Source organism: Pyrus communis, chromosome 10, assembly GCF_963583255.1.
Source record: "Pyrus communis chromosome 10, drPyrComm1.1, whole genome shotgun sequence".
Classification (NCBI taxonomy): Eukaryota; Viridiplantae; Streptophyta; class Magnoliopsida; order Rosales; family Rosaceae; genus Pyrus; species Pyrus communis.
This window is the reverse complement of record NC_084812.1, coordinates 3,260,906-3,275,879: the sequence shown is the minus strand read 5'-3', so window position 1 is coordinate 3,275,879 and position 14,974 is coordinate 3,260,906. Positions and strand designations below refer to the sequence as shown.

At 33.9% G+C, this 14,974-nt stretch overlaps 2 protein-coding genes and 1 long non-coding RNA gene across 3 annotated transcripts; 2 read left to right on the top strand and 1 right to left on the bottom strand.

Annotated features, from left to right (window-relative positions):
* The first annotated feature begins 1,941 nt into the window (after positions 1 to 1,941).
* On the top strand, positions 1,942 to 5,974 carry LOC137748583 (uncharacterized). Its single transcript, XR_011070083.1, has 9 exons — positions 1,942 to 2,452; positions 2,553 to 2,664; positions 3,123 to 3,173; positions 3,944 to 4,085; positions 4,208 to 4,318; positions 4,427 to 4,493; positions 4,591 to 4,673; positions 4,988 to 5,087; positions 5,311 to 5,974. It is a non-coding gene; the product is annotated as an uncharacterized lncRNA (long non-coding RNA).
* Positions 5,975 to 7,350: 1,376 nt separating this feature from the next.
* LOC137746951 (KRR1 small subunit processome component-like) lies at positions 7,351 to 9,591 on the bottom strand. The gene is made up of 6 exons (XM_068486954.1): positions 9,504 to 9,591; positions 9,318 to 9,394; positions 8,808 to 8,921; positions 7,836 to 7,892; positions 7,707 to 7,745; positions 7,351 to 7,524 (listed from the first exon to the last, which is right to left on the bottom strand). Exons 1-6 carry the CDS (start codon positions 9,589 to 9,591, stop codon positions 7,351 to 7,353), a joined length of 549 nt encoding a protein of 182 aa, XP_068343055.1.
* Positions 9,592 to 10,446: 855 nt separating this feature from the next.
* LOC137746681 (KRR1 small subunit processome component-like) lies at positions 10,447 to 13,197 on the top strand. Its single transcript, XM_068486686.1, has 6 exons — positions 10,447 to 10,488; positions 11,296 to 11,400; positions 12,048 to 12,137; positions 12,479 to 12,535; positions 12,638 to 12,676; positions 12,770 to 13,197. The coding sequence occupies exons 2-6, from the start codon at positions 11,308 to 11,310 to the stop codon at positions 12,917 to 12,919; spliced, it is 429 nt and encodes a 142-aa protein (XP_068342787.1). The 5' UTR covers positions 10,447 to 10,488; positions 11,296 to 11,307; the 3' UTR covers positions 12,920 to 13,197.
* The last annotated feature ends 1,777 nt before the right edge of the window (positions 13,198 to 14,974 follow it).

Sequence of the window (14,974 nt, the reverse complement as noted above, 5' to 3'; positions counted from 1 at the left end):
AGAATTATGTTTCTATCCAAGGGATCCTGTCCAATGTAGACTCATTGATCCGGAAGATCATGACCGCCGGGCCCCCTCTCTATTGCTATATACAAATATAGTTGTTGTAGATCATCTATCACATTTAACCAAAAAATAGAGATTTATATAGAATAAAAATATATACAATTCATAAAATAAAAAATAAAATAAATAAAGAAAAAAAGAGGAAAATATATATAGAATGGAGAAAATCTTGGAAAGCAAGAATTAAGCACAAATCATTACTGCAAAGTTGTTTGGGGTTTAGGCTACGAAATTCATCGACATCTATCTGGGCAACTAACTGAGAAGGCTGAGGTTGACCGTTTATCCACCTATTCAAGAAGTACAAGATTAATTCTTGGTCTGACGGCTCATCAATTACTCTATCCCTTATCTCATTAAGAAGCTGATGCATGTCGCCATCTCAAACTAAATGTTATGGCACATCCGGTGGTGGAGCTGCCATGGATGGAACAATGGAAAAGAGGGAAAAGAAATAGACCATCTAGCTTCAAACACCAAGAATAAAAACACTGAACAAATGTGTTTTCTTATGGACACTCTTGGGATAAACAAGCTTTATGCATGTAATAATAGAGTAACTATATGTGTGTGTGTGATTCTTCAAGGCAACATTGCGAATTAAATAAACTCCTTAAATAAATTAAGTTGCAACAAAAAGCAAAAGTATTTGTGCACTACCTTAAAAATGAGGTAGTTAGTGTGTAGTACTACGTAGAAAACATTGATCACAGGTTACATTGGTGCAGCTGTTGTTGAAGGTCAGTCCGGCCGATTTGATACCGTGGGAAGAGAAAAATCTCTTCAGTGCTGCATTTTATCAAACAGTGGATCTTCATGATCAAGAACTCCAATTTTCTTGGGAATCGGATGATCGTACTTGCCCAATTTTATCTCAAAAGTTGTACAAACCAGAGAATTGAAAAGAGAAAGAGAAATTTTCAAGGAGATTGCAGAAGCGCCGGATTGTTTCTTGACGAGGATACCATGTGAGGACTGAAGAAATGTAGAAAAGAGTGCATAGAGAATTAGAGAGAGAGAGAGAGCTTGAGAGTTTTGTAAATTGTTTTACAAAGAGAAAAGCCACAAGTGCTGAAAGATCAAGGTACTAGACCCGTGAATCAGCCCAAGAGATTTAGTAGATCGAGCACTATCTCAGTGATATGTAACGAGCATGAGAATCAGCCCAAGGGATTCAGACATGGATTGTTTGCCAACTAAAAGAGACGAGTACAAGGCTTAAATACTTTCGACCGCTCAAAATGCAGGTCAGTTATGTTACGACTTTAATAATTTAAAGGTTATGGAACCTGAGGATGTTAAAAGCGACATATGAAGAGAGGGGCAAGAGACAGAGGAATGCAGAAATTCTGTATGTTCCAAATGCTAACGGTGGTGTGTTAGCTTTGGTTCATCTGATGAGGGTTTTTGTTTGTGAGGAAACTCTCTCTCTTACTTGATCACAATGTAATAAAGCAGATTTGATTGGTATTTCTAACTTTGTCTAACAAAAGTATCTTGGTAAATAAAAATACCTAAAATAAAATATAAAGTTGAGATGTGTTATCCACACATCATTAATAAAAAAATATATACAATTCATAAAAAAAAATAAAAAATAAAAAAATAAAAAAAACGAAAAAATATATAAAATAGAGAAAATCGTGGTCTTTAGGGCAAAGGTAAAAGTTTTTAACCGAAAAGCCACAAAAAATTTGTTAAAAAAAATAAAATTACAGCTTTTGTTCAAGATTAAAATTAAATGAAAATTATACATATACTTAAAACCCAGTTTCGTTGGCACTGTTTTCACTGTTCGTAAACAGTGAAAGTCGGAAATGCCCTCGAGTTTCTTCTTTAGATAGCTACTGTTTCATTTTTATACAGTAAAAAGTCTATTTTGCCCTTCCCGGTCACGCGTCTTTCATCGTTTCTTTCTATGCTTGGACCGCATCTTTTCTACTTGACCTTTCCTCTTTGTTTTTCACCTTCCTTGCTGTGCGATTTTCTCCCTCTTCATCGTTCCCTCTTTTGCTGCCAAATCTTTGCTCCTTCTTCGCAGAATAGTCTTAGAAGAGATCCTGACTTTAATTTTATTTTGGATTTGGTTTCGGGTCTTCTCCGGTGTGCAACCCTTTGTTTGATTTTATTGGGTGTTTTGTTTCCGGTCTTCTCCGGTGACGAACCCTTTGTTGGTCAGCGTTTTGTTCTCATCTTGCCATCGTTGGGATCAAAATTGTAAGGTAGTCAAGGTTTTGTCGAAGCTTATAAAATTGGTTTCGAGCGTTCGTGGCCGTTGGTGCAAGAATTTCAGAGTGTTGGACTCTGTTTTCATCGGCGATCCCGGAGTTGGGACTGAGCACGGCGTGCCTTTAAATTATCGTCGGGCAAATTGTATTGAACTCTGGTATCTTCCAAAACTGCTGCATAATATTTTTTTTTTTTTTTTTTTTTTTTTTTCAAATTTGTGTTCGTTTGAATGAAACCCAAACAGTTTCATTTTGCAGTGAGTTGTAGCGGTTTGTTGAGAATTTTTCGGCTAAGGCATATTCTGTGTTTGGCTTCCTCTACTGACAAGTCTGAGAATTCGCATGAGCTGGAACGCTACTGTTGGTTTGGGTATGCCGTCCCTGCCTCCATTTTTTCACAATTGTCTCTCCGTTTCTTATTTGGATCAGTGGAGTTTGTGTTTTTCTTTTTAGTGTTTAATTTTGTGTGATTTTATTTGCTTGGATATTGGGTTTGATCGGATTACATGCTTATTTTGTAATTGATAATTGTTTTTCAATTAATGGGGGTATTTCGAATGAACCAGAAAAGTCAATCGGTTTATGGAGAGCATGTTTGTAGGTTGATAAATTATGAAATCTATGAAAACTGGGCAGATTGATAAATTACATACGTGCTCTTTGTTTGTAGAATTACATACATTATTTGATGCATGTTTGTAGAGCCAGTTTTAAACAAAAACACCTAAAAAATTCTCCCAGCAAGTAGTTAGCAATATTTCTGACTTTTCCAGTTCTGAAAACAATTTGATGCATACAAATTTATTCCTGCTTATTGTTGTTTTACAGCATAACCAGCTTTTCTGTATAGCATGGCCTCCAATCATCATTCATTTGAAGGTACACCATTCTTCCACTATCTTTTATTTATTTTGATAAAATTATCTCTCATATGTTTAACTTATTAACAATAACATGATTTCATGTACTAACTAGCTACCAGGATGCTTGCTTTTTGTATGATTTCCATTATTTGAAGTATCTGAGTAGAGTTTTGTTCGAATTAGAAAAATCAATTTAAACTCAAGCTTCTTTACAAGCTTGAGAAGAGATTTTAGTCTTATAATAGTTAATAATTAAGAAACAATTAGAGCCATACATGTACTACACATATTGCTAACTATCCTAAACAAAAAGTGTTGTCGTTGCTGCTTAAACATACCAATCAGTCTACATTGTGTGATTGCATATGATGACTGAGCAGTTTAACCCTCAATTATAACCTCATTTGTAAAGCTTTTGCTATCCCAACTAATACACACCTGTAATTTTGTATTTACACCATACTAAAACATTATCTTTTTCATATGTTCAATCAAAATTTTATCTAATGTACATTCCAAAAAGACAAGCGTGCAAAAATTTGATCACATCGTATAAAATTGCTAGAAAAAAGGTCATTCCCAAATCATGCAAAACCAGCCTTCTTTCCTGCACAAAAAACTGGGTAAACACAATCTATCCTTATTTTATTCATGATATAAGGTAATTAAAACTAAAATATCTTTTTTATGAACACCAATCAGCTTCTCTGCCCGCTAGGTCCATTGTTCTTCATTTCGCATGTCTTTATAGTTAATACTCCTCAATTTGGGATTTCTGTGTTGTAGATTTTGCAACAGCGGTTGCATGGGAAGCAGGGAAGCTGTTGGTGATGGAGAGGGTGAAGGTTGCTCCGCCTAAGGCCATGGAAATGAGGATAAAGGTCAAATATACCTCAGTTTATCACACTGAACTCTACTTCTGCCGAAGGTCAGCAATAATATCTACTACATACATATAATATACATAATATATATATATATATATATATGATTTTATATGATTAAGCTTTGAGAATTGCAGATTTGTAAACTACGAGTAGAGTTTTCCAGGCACATTTACTTCGAGTGAATACATTGTTCTTCATTCTGGCCGTCTTTCCAAAATCAAGCCCCTTGCTCAGTTGGACAAAGTTTGCATCCTTAGTTGTGCCATACCAACAGGTTTGGTGTCGTACTCAATGCTTTAGAGCCTTGAATTATGCATCCTCAACTGATACTACATATTGAATCGTTTGCATTATTACTGAATATTTTGTTTTTTAATATCAGGTTTGGGTTCCCCTCTCAATGTTAGCAAAATGAAAAATTATCCTCAGTGTTGTTTATTGGCCGTGCTGTAAGTTTGGACAAACTTTGTTGATCCCGAATTCTTTGTTCTAATAAATTGCATTTACTTTTTTTTCCGTATTTATACTGATACATGGATGATCTAGGCTACTAAAGGTGGAAAATTTTCTGAGGCGCCAGAGTATTGGGGTGGAGTCGGTGGACTTGAAGCCCAAGAGGTTTGACGAAGGTATTTATCTTTTATTTTTTATTTTTTATTTTTTATTTTTGACGTTTGGCTTTGGTTTAACAGGTAGTTTAGTGGGAAAACATAGAACATATTTTTGCTTAAACATTCTTTCCCTGGCCATAACTAAGAAATTCGGAGTAAATGAATTTGTGAATTCTAGTGACAATGACAAACCAGTGCACAAGATGAATAATGATTCGCTATTCTTATTATGTGTTGGACATGAATCAACATAGATAGTTAAGTTGTAACTTTAACTTATATTTTTATTTTCTTCTGCTTCTCATCTACCCAAGTTTACAACGTACATACAGCTAAGGAAAAGACCGAGACATCAACCAGTGCAGAAGCTCCTGATAGGACTAATTGCAGATAGCACTACAAATGAGCACTACAATTTTAAGCTTGATGTTGGTATGTAATTTCCACTCCATCTCATCTTTTTTTTTTTTTTTTTTTTTAATGTTAGTTTAATTTTCAAACCTTTTGTACGTATCAAGTAATTCTCCATATAATTGAATAATGGCCTTTTTTTTATGTTTCTCTTCACTCTTCCATCAATTCATTGGTTAAATAGGTTGAAAAAATTTATTTGTTTTATATTCAATTCTTACTGATTCCAATTCTTAATATATAGCAAGAGAAAAATTGTGGACAAAGCAAAAAATAACATGATGACCAAGAAAAAGATGGTCATTCCCAAACAAGCAAGACCAAAAGATTGACCAGGAAAAATCATAAACACTGAGCAGATGTGTGGTGCCAAGCTTCTGATATGGACATGATTTTTCGTATTTGAACGATTTTGATATTATGAACTTTTGTACATGAATATAGCTTTATAACAGTGAGGAATTGCACACTGCCAATCTCTATCTTAGGTATATAAATCTAACTTCAATAAATTCTGTTTTATGTATGTACAGATTATCTATCAAAATATTTTAAACACCCGCAACAACGCACAGGCACTTTTGCTAGTCTGACACTAAAAGGCTATCATAAAACAAATGGCACAAATAAATGATAAAATGCAAAATAAGGTGTGGATCAACATTGTGTTTGTCTAGCCACGTAGAGTTGGTTTAAGATTATGGTGCTTCTAAAAAAAACAGCTGATTAAAAATTTGGAGCAACACAACAAATGTGTTTGGAAAAAATAAAAAAATAAAAAAAATTTCTAAAAACTGTAGTCAATGATAGTAGAAAAATAGAAGTAGAGTTTACCATGCTTCTAAAAAAAGGTTTTTTTTTTTCAAAGAATAGTGAATAGTGCCCATTTAACAAAATTTTCAAAGTATACCTCCACATACTTTATAAAATTAAAATTTTTGCCCTTGCATTATTCTCTATGACAACTATTATATCACATTCAATACCATATCATTTTAGTCATTTAACATATCCACATTAATTTTATATAAAAGTTTATCAAACACTTGGATACTGTTTTTTTTTTTTTTTTGTTATAAGCACTTTAAAAAAAAAAAAGTTTATCAAACACTCAACAACTTTATTTTACAATTGTTTATTCTCAAAGCACAATAGAAACAATTTTTTTTTTTTTAAAGCACAACAATATCAAACTTGCTTTTAGTATTTCAGTCTAGTGGTATTTCTCTTCACTTGTAAGTGAGAGGTTTTAGATTTGAATCTCGGGATTTGCAAGTCGCAACCAATTTATTCCCTAACCCCCTCAATGTAAATATATTATAATTTTATTCGAACTTATGTTTTGTATCTCTACAGTCACATTCTATTTGATTTTTTTTAACAAACGATATTTATCTACAGTAAGGGGCTAAAGAGTGGGCTAAGCCTCATAGTGGGCTAGTAATAATGTGGTTCAAATTCGCATTTGGCAAAAATCGAACATAAGACATTTCACTTGCAATGGGTTAGCAATACGGTGATTCACATTCTATTTGATTTATGTATTTATTATATCGTTGTATCCAACATTAGTTCCTAAAAACCACCCTTGCTTGTGAAAACCCAGCTCAATTATCTAAACTTCTTTTTACACTCAACTAGTTCTCATTAATTATTAAGAAATGCAAAAATTAAAGGCGACTCGAATAAAGAACAGAACCCTAACAAAATTAATTTTCGGTTGCTACTAGAAAACCCTAACAAAATTTTGATCCACCTTTTGCCCACATCAGCATAATCCATACGCAATTATAAAGGTTTTGCATAACCATACTCCTTGAATGGTGATGAACATTGTAAACAAGGAATCCGGGTGACGACGTATGATCACAATATTGCTGGTGTAGGCGGGAAAAGTTTCCACACCAAAATGGTCTGGTAGATTGACACAGAACCAAAAATCTTACGTCTTATGGGTGTTAATTAACCAAATAAACTGAAAACCTTTACTCTGTAATCTGATACGATACTAGTGTAGTTCTTGTAATTGATCGTAGAAATTTTATAAATGTTGGAATAATGGGTGACATGCCTGCCAAATTAGCTATTGTGAATTGATTAGCTGAGAGTACAGGGTTGTTACTTGGTTAGTTAGTGGCTTGGCTTGCAAGTCAAGTATATAGCTTGTCAATTGTGCAAAAGGCAATTAAGAAGAATGTTGTAATGTCTTAGTAGTATACTTAGCCAAATATTCATAACGTCTAGAATTCTCATTGAAAAGAAACCCCATCCAGATCTCAACAAATCATATATGCAAATCTCGAATACCATTCATCGCATTCCAACCATGCAAACCCCCTTCCTTTGTAACCCTGGCGATAAGGGATTCAGCAGAAACTTTATAAACAAAGCAGTCTTCCACAACCATCCTGACTATCCTTAGTCCATTAAACGAGCCCTTAGCAAAGACAACGTCGTCCTGATCATTTACAAGCAAATTAAGACTCATTTAGTAGGGGGGTAATTTGCAACAATCACAATTAGATCAAATGGAGGTTTTGTTAAGATCAGGTCGACATGACCATATATATGTTTTAGACTAAAAAGACGTAGAATACAGACATCTTTATATAAAATTAAAAAAGGAACAATAACACTTACATGAACAACAACGAAACAGCTCGTCAATTCTTGAAGGGCCTACATCCCAATTATATTTATGAAATTTAATTAAACAAGTAGAAGGAAGGAATTAAACATGTTCCTAACAAAACGTGAAGCTATATGTACCTTTAGATAGGAACAGTTAGGGCCTACAAGAAATGCCTTCAGTTCAGGAAATAGTTCCTGCATGCACACAAGATTATACCAAGCTGAAAATTAGAAAGTTTTTGCATATCTTAAGCATTAAAGAAAGGGGCCTAGACCTGTCTAGGCACTCCCTAGGTCTCAACTCTCACTTAGACAGAAAATAAATAATTTTAATTTGTATTTTCTTTTTTCAATACATTATATGAGACTTGTTAAATACTTGATTGAACACTCATTATACACTGTCCACCTTGTTTTCATTACGTTTCAATACTTTATAATTTATATATAATTCTACTCCATGTTTGCAATATGTTTTAATATTTTAAAATTTATATATTATTCTATTTTGCAATTTACATATCCCAGTACAATTATATGTTTTTTTTTTTAAGTATAAGTAGAAGTTTAAATTTATATGTTGTCTAAAAATTAAAAATTCGCCTAGGCCCCAGCTGACGCTCGACTAATACCTAGCATCTTTTAGAGTTTTGGTTACACATAATGAGATATGTAAAAGGACAATTAGTGGTGATCCGATTATATGTTGTTAACTCATACGATTAGTCATTGATAGGCCTTCTACTCTCCGTATTCTTCGCATCTAATGTCAGTGTCAATGGTCAAGTTTTTCATGAAGTGAGTTGGCAGACACCATAAAAAAATGAAAGGAAATCTTTAAGAATTATACATACCCTCTTGATCCCATATTTTGAGCAAAGCCCGCCCACTTGAAACCCAATTTTGATGATTGAAAATAAACGCACACCCAGATATTTTATTGCCTACAATCAAATATTGTGCCCTAAAATCAGAAAAGTAAAACGAAATAGCTCAAAATCATTGTCATGTTGCTACCACAAGAGAGAAAAGAAATTATGTTTTATGAGATCAAGGAGAGTTCAAACGCGATATGAAAAACTACTTCGAATCATAAAGGATCTGACGAACCTCAGGTGCTGAAACAGTACTTGTTGAAAAAAGGAAAAGAACAATCCTAGCCTGGATAAAAATAACTTCGCTCACGTGCCATCTGAGTGCCGAGATTGTCATGGAACCCTCAACCTGACCATATGTACTTTTAATAAAGAAAAAGAGAGGAGATAAAAAAGACAAATGGACAAGATCGTCCGTAAATCCCAGAGAAGCAAAATTGTGCATAATTGGAATTTAACTACTAATCAATCTGAAGTTGATTTCACAAAGATCTATAATTCATGCATATTTAAAAATTCAACACAATTAAGAGCTTTAAAACAACGTCTATTAGGACGGTAGGACATGGCAAAATTTGTTTTCTGAAACAACAATGTATAATTTATGAGTAAGGAAATTTAGGTTAAACCATATCATGGACACATATAATAATATGCGGTATTGAAGTCGAATCTAAGACCTCTCACTTACTAAAAAAAAAAAGAATAACAATACTAGATTGTAGTACTAGTGGTTGAAACATACCAGATCTAGTGAGCATGAAATATCATAAAATTCTAGAGCCGATTTTACCATGGGCCAAGCTTCTTGCACATATTTTTCTACACATAGCAACGGAAAGATGACTCGCAGGTGAGAACATTTTGTTCTAAAAAAAATATGGTAGAAATAAGAAAAGATAACAATGATAAGAAAAGGAGAGGAATTTACCTTTGTCTTTAGGGAAGTGCGCAGAGAAAGAGAAAAAATTAGACGAAGGATAAACCTTCTCGATCTCCCTCAATTGTTCTGTTTTCATGGCGTGGATTTAGTAGAGAAAGATGTCAGTGAGATTACGGAAATTCCCTATGTTGAAGATTATAAAGTTAGGGCTTTGTGGAGGTTTTGGATTGAAATTCCACCGGCTTGAGGTTTATAAAGGCTAATCTCCTTGGGGGATTAGGATTCTCTAATCCTGACCATTCACATATATCCAAGGGTTAAAATTTCTTGCCACGGCTTTAACGCGTGTATTTTAATTAATTTGTTGCCCTTTCCCTTCTGACTCGTCTCTTTAAAAAGTTCTATATATGTATGTGTGTGTGTGTCTAGGGTTATAAGAAATGTTGATTAAGAAAAGGGATTCAAAAACAACAGCAGTAACAATGGAAATCGAAGAGAACAGCATCCTTGAGAAGCATAATGAGTTGGAGCCGTGGGACGAGGACCCAAACTTCTATGTAGATAATATCTATTATCGTTCAGATTTCACTAAAGATGAGGGTAACCTTTCTACCTAGTTTCTTATTTATTTGTTTATTAAACTGCTTTGAAATTTATGGTCCCTTCGTTTGGAGGACTTTAGGTTTGCAATTGTTTTTAATGTCTCATAAACCTGAATTCTTATTGTTTGATCAGCAATTTTAGTTAAGACTCATTGATCATCAAACCTATGAAAATCCCTTCGGACGGTTTAAAACTGAAAACTACAAACTATGCCATATCTTTTTAAGAATATTGTAGGAATTTAAAAGATATCCTAAGGCTGCCATTATTGGAACAAGTATTTTCTGATGACCAAAAAAAAGGACCAACTATTTTCTCAACTTATGGTCCTTAATTTTCATTGTTACGTGCAGAAAATTATGTGTTAGGTGCTTGGCCGAAGGTGAAATCTTTTTTAGAAGATCACGGTGTTTCGTGCGAATTGCATCTGGTATGGTATTCTTTGTGAATAAGTATATCGTTGTTACAAATCTACTCTAGGTCGATACATTGCAAATTATAAACATTAGGTTCAGCAGTAAACCAATTTATAGTTATAAGTGAATGAGGTTCAGAAGTAAAACACTTTATAGTTTATTAAGTGAATGAGGAAGAGCACGTGAGCCAGACAAAGTGTTAGAGACTTTGGGATAAATTTCAAAAGCTTTTCAAGATTGGAGATTGATCAATGTTCCTTTGGGGACTCTATATCTATGAATCACCCAAATCGAAGTAGATAACAACAACAGTCAAGCTTTATCTCACTAATTGGACAGCTGTATAAATCTTAGAACGCCATTGTGCTCGGGTTTGTGCCAAGTACTCCATACTTTTTCTATAGTCTTTTTCAAAGTTTTTCTACGTCTTCCTCTACCTCTTTTGCCCTAAGCTTCCGTCTCATAGTCACATATTCTAACCAAAGCATTTGTAGGTATTCAGTTCACGTGTCCAAACCATCTCAACCCATTTTCTCTCATTTTATCTTCAATTACGGTCACTCATACTTTACCTCGAATAACCTCATTTTTAATCCTATCATTTCTTGTGTGCCCACATATCCAACGAAACATTCTCATTTCCGTTACATACACTAATTTTTGAAAGCTGATACGGAATGCATTAAAATGTGGTTAATTAAAATGGTTTAGGCTATATTTTCTTGGTTTGTTTTGTATATGGATCCATCTTGGCTTGTTATTCTCTTTAGTTTTGTTTTTCTTATATATAAAAATAAAAAAAATAAAAAAATTATGGGCAGGCTGAGGGTTTCATGACAATTGCAATAGCGAGGACTGTGGAGCAAGATATTTTCGATAAGGCTAGGGTTGTTCTTGACCTTTTGCCAAGTGATCTGGCTCCTTGGGTACGTATCTTTTATTTGTTATGCATCTATCATCTATTCTACGAGGTCAAATGGTTTGAAGTAAGTTCTAAGGTTAGAAGATAATTAGTTTTTGAACCTATTTGGGAGATTTGCTTTTAAATGGGTTAAAAGTGTTCTCTAACAATTAAAAGTGCTTCTTCTCCATAACTGGTAGAAGAACTTAAAATACCTACGGGGAAGTGTTTTAAAATGATTGAAAATGTGTTTGATGAAAGTATTTTTGGAACCAATCCTTAGTAAAGATGCAAGTACATCCTGAAAAAATACTTGAAGTGTTTTCTGCAAAAAAGAACGTAAATGGTGTTTCTTCCAAGATGAAGTGCTTTTGAAACCTAAAAACACTTTCACTAAAAGCACTTCCAATCATTTAAAAAATATTTCCAAACATGCGCGTAATTTGCAGGAAAACAACCTGGTAGGTGCTTCTTCATGAAGCACGTAGATTTTTAATACATATTTTGACATGGTTATAGTAGACAAAATACAAAGAAACAGACTCAAACTGTCAAACAACCCCTTTAATCTTGCACTGAAATTTTCCTTTGTTGAGACAGCATACAAATGATTAATTTTTGCATTTTTTAAATTTCTTTTTCTGATTTGAGTACACAACATTTTGATTCCAGGCAATAAAACTGCTGAATGCAAGGCAATATGAGATCATCAAGATTGGATATGAAGATGACGGGCTTATCGCAAAATTTGGGATCGATGAGGTGTTGCTTAAAATCCCTTCCAGTATAATTACCCTGGACATTTCTATGATTTTTCCATGCAAGAAATATAAGCTACTAAACTCTTGTCGTTTATGTGTTTGAATCATTCTTTTTAATTGTGTTGCCGTCAGTTTGTGCATTTTAATATGTTGATTAGTTGAAACTTTTTGTTTCATGTTAGAATGGTTTGAAGTTTATGTAGGCTTAAAGAAACATGAACTAATGTTGTGAGAATACAATGAGCCTAGTCAGACCCAAGGCTTTTTTCTAATAAGCTGGTGATATGCAAATACTCACACTTTTCGGCTTGTTCTTTCCAAATATACTACTATCGATTGCAGAGGGAATGTGATGAACGGAAGGAACTTCTCCTTGGCCCAGATGATATCTACATAAAGGTGCCTATAAGTGACTTGAATTTAAAGCATGTGCTCAAAATAGTTTCATTCTTTCTGCTAACTGTTTTCTTATTTTTTTTACCATATATAACTGGGATGCAGCCACTTGAAGAACTAACAGGATGTTTTGTCATCGTTAACGTAAGTGTTGATGTTTTCTTTTTTATTTTGATGGTCGCATCGCACTGGACTTTTTTTCTTCTACTTAATGACCTTTTTTTGGTAAATGATTAGTGGAACACCGATACTGTTATAGCTACGGGCTTGTTTGAAGGACTAAAGCTAGTCAGGATGATTGTGGAAGAGTGCATCGTTTGTAAAATTCCTGCTGTCGACATTATCAGTAAGATTAGAACTCAGGGCGCTGGGGCTTTATTATGGTGATATCTTTCTTGTTTCTGAGGTGATATACGTATATGAACTCTTAAGGTCCAAATCAGTTCAATCTATCAAAACGTCACGCAAAAAATTGTATTTGAAAACGTCACACAAAAAATTGTATTTGAAGGATCAAGGATAATATCTTAACGCAGTTTTATCAAGGTCTAGTAATACTATCTCTGATGTTGGAAAACTTCCTAAGTTTGAATCCCCTACAACCCTACCCTCCTGATAAAAAGAAAATAATGAATAATAGAAATTTTCCTTGCCTTAGTATTTTATGTGTGTGCTCACCTGCAACATTATATGGCATTAGGGTTGTATTTGATCGATCAATGATAAATTGAATGCAATTCTACATTTGGCTGCAAAGACCAGTTTTTTGGTTTTTTGGGAAGATGGAGACCAACTCCAACATTTGGAAGGAAGTTTTTCGGCAGCAGCTGCTGCACTTTGAGACGAGAGGAATTTGTTAGCTTGCTCTCAAACGGTTCTTTTTTTTTTTTTTTTTTTTTTTAATGAAACGATAGTTGAATCTAATTATGAAAAACAAGTCAATCATGGCGGGGGGAATCCTCAAGGAGGATATCAAGGATTAAGTCCGCCCATGGGGGTGTACCCATTTACAATCATGATCGAAGTAAGACCATATATCACTTACAAGTGAAGATGAATAACACTAGACCGTAATACTAAGTGAGAGAGGTCTTAGGTTTGATTCTCGTCAAATGCGAGTTTGAACCATATTATTGCTAGCCTATTATGAGACTAAGCCAAAACCCCATCATCTGTCTTGTGTAGATAATATCGTTTATTAAAAATAAAAATCCAAAAGTATTTTTTCTCCTCCAATGCAAGATTATTAAATAATGAATTTAGGCAAGTTTTTTTTTTTTTTTTTTGTAACTTTTAAAAAAATAAATTTATGTAAATTATCCTAATTTATTTTTAATGAATATTTTAACTTAAAAATATTTAGATTCCAATAAATAATAAAAAATCACTAAACCAGTCGCATGAAACGTTAAAGTCATGGAACATGTGTTTTATGTAACTCATGGAGTAACACAGAAAACACTTTCTACATATGTACAAGGAAGTCATAAAACAAATGATAGAAATGTATAACACACGAAATAGTATGAAACACATGAAGCAAATACCACCATGGATATCTCCCTTTCTCTGCACCTTCTCTTCTTGTGTTTCTCTTTCCTAGCTTTTCTCTTTCAGTATTTTCCTTTACAGGCTAAAAATTCTATTAATTGGTATCAAAGCCACAGATCCACCATGGGTGTGGTGTGTGGTTCTGATCATTCGACGATTTCACCCCATCATCCCCACGGTTCAAAGTTTCATGGATTTCATGACTGCCGTCCAGAATTCCAACAAATATATTTGTACACACCAATAGTGCGGGTGTTGGACGATTACGATCTTTCTCTAGCAGCCGATGATTAAGCGAATTCATGACATACACTATGATCTTTCTCTAGCAGTCGGACGATTATATTTATTTTGAAATTGTTACTTTTGGGTCTTGTTTGGTGTGCCCAAAAGTAACCATTTCAAAATAAATATTCCAAACTTAGTGAAGTTACAAAAATGCCATTTCGTTCCATAAATTCCGGAACGGGTTTTCATCTTAATCTTACATATGGAACCCTTTAAATAGGAGGGTACCTTACATTAGTAGAATAGGCAATTAATAACATATTATAGTTACAATGCAACCTATAATTAAAATAGACAAAAGCATGGCTTTGATAGACGAGAAGCCACCAACATCTATATTTAATATAGGGACCATACTTGTTGTAGTGCCTACATCAGACTCTTGTTCTCCAAAAAAATTCGCCCTCGAGTGTACATTGGTCTTTCCTCGATCTTTCGGATGTCCGACTAGTACATTCCACAATAGCCAGTTTAGCACCAAAATTTTCCAATTCCATGAGCAAATCCAAATACTAGAATATTCCAAGTATTTTGCTTTCCAAAACTTTCTCAAATTATGTGCACCCCTTAACCGTTTCATGATAGCAACAATTTCTTTTGAAA